The sequence below is a fragment of the Mesoplodon densirostris genome, chromosome 17, assembly GCF_025265405.1.
Source record: "Mesoplodon densirostris isolate mMesDen1 chromosome 17, mMesDen1 primary haplotype, whole genome shotgun sequence".
NCBI classification, from domain to species: Eukaryota; Metazoa; Chordata; class Mammalia; order Artiodactyla; family Ziphiidae; genus Mesoplodon; species Mesoplodon densirostris.
This window is the reverse complement of record NC_082677.1, coordinates 56,802,001-56,808,472: the sequence shown is the minus strand read 5'-3', so window position 1 is coordinate 56,808,472 and position 6,472 is coordinate 56,802,001. Positions and strand designations below refer to the sequence as shown.

The window sequence follows — 6,472 nt, the reverse complement described above, 5'->3', positions numbered from 1 at the left end:
CTCTATTGTTTGATGTCTTTGGTTGCCTTTTATCTTTCAGAAACTTCATACTATACATGTTTTCAATAAGAATGTATTTTCATGGAAAGAAAGTTTATTTTCAGGATTATTGATTGGATTCTGGGATGTATTATCTAATTGTGATTTTTAATTAGATTCAAAGTTCACATTCCATCCAGAAACATGAAAGTAATGATCATTTCCAAAAGTTGAATAGTTATAAGATGTGGTGTTTCTTTACCTTTCGATTTATTCTATATAAATTTAAAGTGCAATATTTAAAAGAAGGGAATAAAATTAGATACCATTAGACTTCAAAGTATTTACCACACCACTGCTGTCATTTTAGAGTTAGAATTTTTTTTTAATTGCTATGTCAGGTGCAGGTATTAAATTTTTAAGGAGTTGGAGTATGTGATATTGTTATCTTGAACTGTCATTTTTTATTTCCTAAATTAGAGATATCCTCAAATATCTGAATATAGTGAACCTTTAGAGTTCATTGTTTGCAACATTAAGCCTTATAATAAAGATCAACTGCTTAACTATGTGATGACATTCAGTGCCCTAAAGCCTGGTTCAAGACCTCATTAGGGAGTCATTTGCTAGAAATTTACATGAGGCATTGTTTTGTTCTTTTATAATAGCCTGAAATGTGTTAAAGATCAATTTTTCTTTAGTTTTTATGATATTAACCTTATCCATAGTAGAATTTAAAAGTAGCAGTGAATATTCCACCTCTAGAAATTCAATATAAAGTGTGACTGAAGTGAAATTTGAATGGACGCCTTTAAGCATATATATATCTGATACTACAAGGCTTATACAAACTGCCCTAGACAACATAGTTAAAACAAAATCTTTTATAAAGTTCAACTTTACTACATAGAGACATATTTTTTCTCAAAGTTTTTAAATAACTAATGGAATTAATAAGTATCTTAAGCCAAAATCAAAGCAGGTTAAACACAGAATTATTAGATGTTATATTGTGATATCCAGTTCAAAAATAAAACTAAAGGAAGTGCATAATGCATGCAAACATACATTCTTTCTAACGATCATCTTTGAATTCCCTACAGGTCTCTCTGCTTCTGGCTAATACCTACATATTTGTCTTTTATTGTAATCCTTCAGTCTTAGATTCATCTAGTTTGAGCTAAAAAATAAAAAAAGCCAGGGTCTTCTCAAGTATACATTTTTGTATCATATCAAAGTATCAATGGTCCATTTAGCCAGCACCCCTCATGTCTATTAAAATGCAGATTATTTGGTATACGTGAAAACAATTGAGTTAATATTTTAAATTCTCCCTGACCTAAATTTTAGATTTTTATCACAATGCAAATTAAAAGTAAAATAAACCTTCCAGTCATAATATTTGTAAAAAATAAAAGAAAATGTGGACTCAGCAATGTATTTATATATTCAGAATAATAATATTTTGCCTTTTAGAGGAAAACCTATCACTTTAAAAATGTCAGATTCATCTCCTCCCTGCTCCTGGCCACTGAAGCCCACTGCTATTGCATTTTATCTTACAGAATCAGATCCATCACAGGACAACATGAAGCTTTGGAGTCATCTCTTGTATTCATCTCTCCTTGCCTGTATATCGTCGCAGTCCCAATCACCAATGTCCTCTGCCTCAGCCAGAGGTTCTTGTGACTCTCTTTGCAATTGTGAGGAAAAAGACAGCACGATGCTAATAAATTGTGAAGAGAAAGGGATCAAGAAGTTATCCCAAATAAGCGTGCCACCATCACGACCTTTCCACTTAAGTTTATTAAATAATGGTTTGACAAAGCTTCACGCAAATGACTTTTCTGGGCTTACCAATGCTATCTCAATACACCTTGGATTTAACAATATTGCAGATATTGAGACTGGTGCATTTAATGGCCTTGGCCTTCTTAAGCAACTTCATATCAATCACAATTCTTTAGAAATTCTTAAAGAGGATACCTTCCATGGACTGGAAAACCTGGAATTCCTACAAGCAGATAACAATTTTATTACAGTGATTGAACCAAGTGCCTTTAGCAAGCTCAACAGACTTAAAGTGTTAATTTTAAATGACAATGCTATTGAGAGTCTTCCTCCAAACGTATTTCGATTTGTTCCTTTAACCCATCTAGATCTTCGTGGAAATCAGTTGCAAACATTGCCTTATGTTGGTTTTTTAGAACACATTGGCAGAATACTGGATCTCCAGTTGGAGGACAATAAGTGGGCCTGCAATTGTGACTTATTACAGCTAAAACTTTGGTTGGAAAACATGCCCCCTCAGGCTATAATTGGTGATATTGTGTGCAACAGCCCTCCATTTTTCAAAGGAAGCACACTAAGCCGGCTGAAAAAGGAATCAATTTGCCCCACTCCACCAGTGTATGAAGAACACGAGGATCCTTCAGGATCATTACATCTGGCAGTAACATCTTCAATAAGTGATAGTCGCATGTCAACCAAGACCATGTCTCTTTTAAAACCACCCACCAAAGCACCAGGTTTAATACCTTATATTACAAAGCCATTCACTCAACTTCCAGGACTCTACTGTCCTGTTCCTTGTAATTGCAAAGTACTCTCCCCATCAGGACTTCTAATACACTGTCAAGAGCGCAATATTGAAAGCATATCAGATCTAAAACCTCCTCCACAAAATCCCAGAAAGCTTATTCTTGCAGGGAATATTATTCATACCTTAATGAAGTCTGATCTAGTGGAATACTTCACTTTGGAAATGCTTCACTTGGGAAACAATCGTATTGAGGTTCTCGAAGAAGGATCGTTTATGAATTTAACAAGATTACAAAAGCTCTATCTGAATGGTAACCATCTGACTAAATTAAGTGGAGGTATGTTTCTTGGTCTCCACAATCTTGAGTACTTATATCTTGAATACAATGGCGTTAAGGAAATATTACCTGGTAGCTTCAACCCAATGCCTAAACTTAAAGTCCTCTATTTAAACAACAACCTCCTGCAAGTTTTACCACCACATATTTTTTCAGGGGTTCCTCTAATGAGGGTAAACCTTAAAACAAACCAATTTACCCATCTACCTGTAAGTAATATCTTGGATGACCTTGATTTACTGACCCAGATTGACCTTGAGGACAACCCCTGGGATTGTTCCTGTGACCTGGTTGGATTGCAGCAATGGATACAAAAATTAAGTAAGAACACAGTGACAGATGAAATACTCTGCACCTCTCCGGAGCACCTAGACAAAAAGGAATTGAAAGCACTCAACAGTGAACTTCTTTGCCCAGGTTTGGTCAATAACCCATCCCTGCCAACTCAGACTAGTTACGTAATAGTCAATACTCCTACAGCAACAACTACAGCGGACACTATTTTTAAATCACTTACCGATGCTGTACCACTATCTGTTTTAATACTAGGACTGCTGATTGTATTCATAACTATCGTGTTCTGTGCTGCAGGGATAGTGGTTCTTGTTCTCCACCGTAGGAGAAGATACAAAAAGAAACAAGCTGATGAACAGATGAGAGACAACAGTCCTGTGCATCTCCAGTATAGCATGTACGGCCATAAAACAACTCACCACACTACTGAAAGACCCACAGCATCACTCTATGAGCAGCACATGGTGAGCCCTGTGGTTCATGTCTATAGAACCCCATCCTTTGGCTCAAAACATCTGGAAGAAGAAGAAGAAAGGAACGAGAAAGAGGGAAGCGATGCAAAACATCTCCAAAGAAGTCTCTTAGAACGAGAAAATCATTCCCCACTCACAGGATCAAATATGAAGTACAAAGTCACAGACCAATCCACTGAATTTTTATCCTTCCAGGATGCCAGTTCATTATATAGGAACATTTTAGAGAGAGAAAGAGAACTTCAGCAACTGGGAATCACAGAATACCTAAGGAAAAACATTGCTCAACTTCAGCCTGATATGGAGGTACATTATCCAGGAGCCCATGAAGAGTTAAAGTTGATGGAGACATTAATGTACTCAAGGCCGAGGAAGGTATTAGTGGAACAGACTAAAAATGAGTATTTTGAGCTGAAAGCTAACTTACATGCTGAACCTGACTACTTAGAAGTCCTGGAGCAGCAAACATAGAGAGTTAGAAGGCTTTTGCAGAAATGCTGTGATTCTGTCTTAAGTCCAGACCTTGTAAATAAGTGCCTTATATGAGTGTATCATCAATCAGAACTTAAGCACAGCAGTAATCCTATGGGAAGAAAAGAAGAAAAAGAAACTCAGGGATAACTGGGAGAAGCCATTGCATTGTCTTCAGGCAATTTTATCTATCCCCAATAAATTAAATCCTTGCATGTATATCATTCAAGGATTATAGTAATATTTTCCCATATACATAAAGTGTTTCATAGAAGTCCTCTTGCACATCTAAAAGGGTTCAAAATTTAAGCAACCCTTATTTTCTTGAGTTATATTACCCATGGATTAAATAGAATTGGATTTTGTCATTTAAAAAGTATACCTGTATATGTAATTATAATATGTAAGAAATATATTGTTTATAAAACCAGTATATATACCACAAAAATGTAAATTGTTAGATACACCTAGTTTTCTTGCAATAAAGGCAAAAGGAACTGGAACTTTAAAATTACATATAGTAACAGTAAAGAAAAAATGGAAGGTTGAATTATATAGGCTATGAGTGGCTCAAATCTTTGAACCTTTGATGATTAAAAAATGCCACGGCTATGCTTTCTGAATTTCAAAATGGAAATGATTAACAGTTCAGGTGGAATGAATAAGACAACTTTTTGGTTTTGCTGCACATTTTGTGTGGACAATCTTGTTAATGCTGCTGTGAATTAAGGTACGTCATTTGTGCTCAAAGCTTAATTCTTATTCTTGGGATATTTTTAAAATGCTACTGATATTCAACTGTAAATATGATTAGTGCATCTATTAAGTTTGGTTTCTTTCATAGCATTCATCCTTTGTAAATTTGAATACCACAGTAGAAATATGTTTCTTGTGGCAAGTAAGAATTTGCTGGTGTAAAACAAATAGGAAATATTATTTTATTTTTATTGATGTAAACTGGTAGTTGCCATAAATTAGTAGCAAAAGGCATATATAAAGGGTAAGTAGTTTAAGTTGCCTCAAGACTGGGACAATGTAGCTTTATTTTACAAGAAAGTATAGCTAGATTTTTATGAACTATTTATTCTGTACAGTTTTGTATATTTTTGGTTCACAAAGGTAATTATTCTTGGGTGCCTTTCAAGAAAATTAAAAATACTGCTCACTACAATAAAACTAAAATGAAAACCCTCTTTTTAAATGTGCTTTCTTCAGTTAGTCTAATCTGTAATTCAGTCAAGTCAGGATTAACGCATACACATGCACGCAGGCACACAAGCACAAACAAGCAAAAACAAGATTTCTGTTTGTTGTCACCCACACAGAAGCAGTTTCTTCACCATGTGCAAAAAGGCCATTAAGTGTCTCAATGTGATTGACATGGAACCAAACTTTAAGTCTGACCCGTGGTTTTCCCTTTCTGGCAAATCATTTTCCCACTCAATACAAATAGAAATGATTTTATTTTCTTCCTTCTGATTATAGAATCAATCATACAGCAGAATTTCACAAGGCAAAATGGAATTAAGGTAATTTAGTTCTGTTTCTTGAACACCACTCAGATACATGCACAGGTTTAGGAAGGAACATTTTTCCTATGAGGAAGGATGTATTTAATTTACTGTACACTATTTTAGTGATTCATGAATGTTCTATTAAATGTGTTGGTCTTCAACACTCAACTTTCTGCACTACTAGCTAAATATACATCGTTTCTTTGATTTTGAATGAGAAGACTCCCTGTTAAAAACAGTAGGAGCCTGTGTGGCATGGTATGAAGAACAGTTATGAGTCCATTATGATATCATATCACTAAGTTTTTAAAAACTCATTGCATATATAAAGCAATAAAATATTATATATTAAAAGGTCCATTGAAAACCTAAATTTCTCCAGTAACTAAGGTTGGAAAGGACAAAGATAGGAATTCTTTTTTAAATTAACACTTACTAAAAGGAAATCTGGGTGCATATGTAATGCTTATATGTTTATGCACTAAAAAATACTCAGCACAATAATGAGTAGTAAACCCTCCAAAGCATAAATTTAAATGTTACACGTTAACGAAAAGAACAAATCAAGAGCAGAATTCATGTTATTGCTCAGTAGAGTATCTGCCAATATTTCCTGATCCTAATCAAGTGCATAGAGGTATTAGAGAGATTTAAGAAATCCCCGTGCCTGCAGGATCTTTGGAATGGATCCATGAATGCAGACAGAGACATGTCCTCAGGAACATTCTTCTCTTCTGAGTGACGAAAATATTTTTTTTTAAATCTTCGTTCATTGTATATATAATATTCATTCTTCAACTTAAAATCAAAGACAGAACAAAGTTGCTTATGGAGTCATGTAAAAATATCCTCCAAATTAGGT

At 34.6% G+C, this 6,472-nt stretch overlaps 1 protein-coding gene across 1 annotated transcript; it reads left to right on the top strand.

The window, feature by feature from the left end:
• Positions 1–1,567: 1,567 nt before the first annotated feature.
• On the top strand, positions 1,568–4,096 carry SLITRK6 (SLIT and NTRK like family member 6). The gene has a single exon (XM_060080245.1). The coding sequence runs from the start codon at positions 1,568–1,570 to the stop codon at positions 4,094–4,096; it is 2,529 nt and encodes an 842-aa protein (XP_059936228.1).
• The last annotated feature ends 2,376 nt before the right edge of the window (positions 4,097–6,472 follow it).

Bases quoted from the DNA above. Each gene is read 5' to 3' on its own strand.
- SLITRK6 (XM_060080245.1), top strand. From the start codon at position 1,568: ATGAAGCTTTGGAGTCATCTCTTGTATTCATCTCTCCTTGCCTGTATA.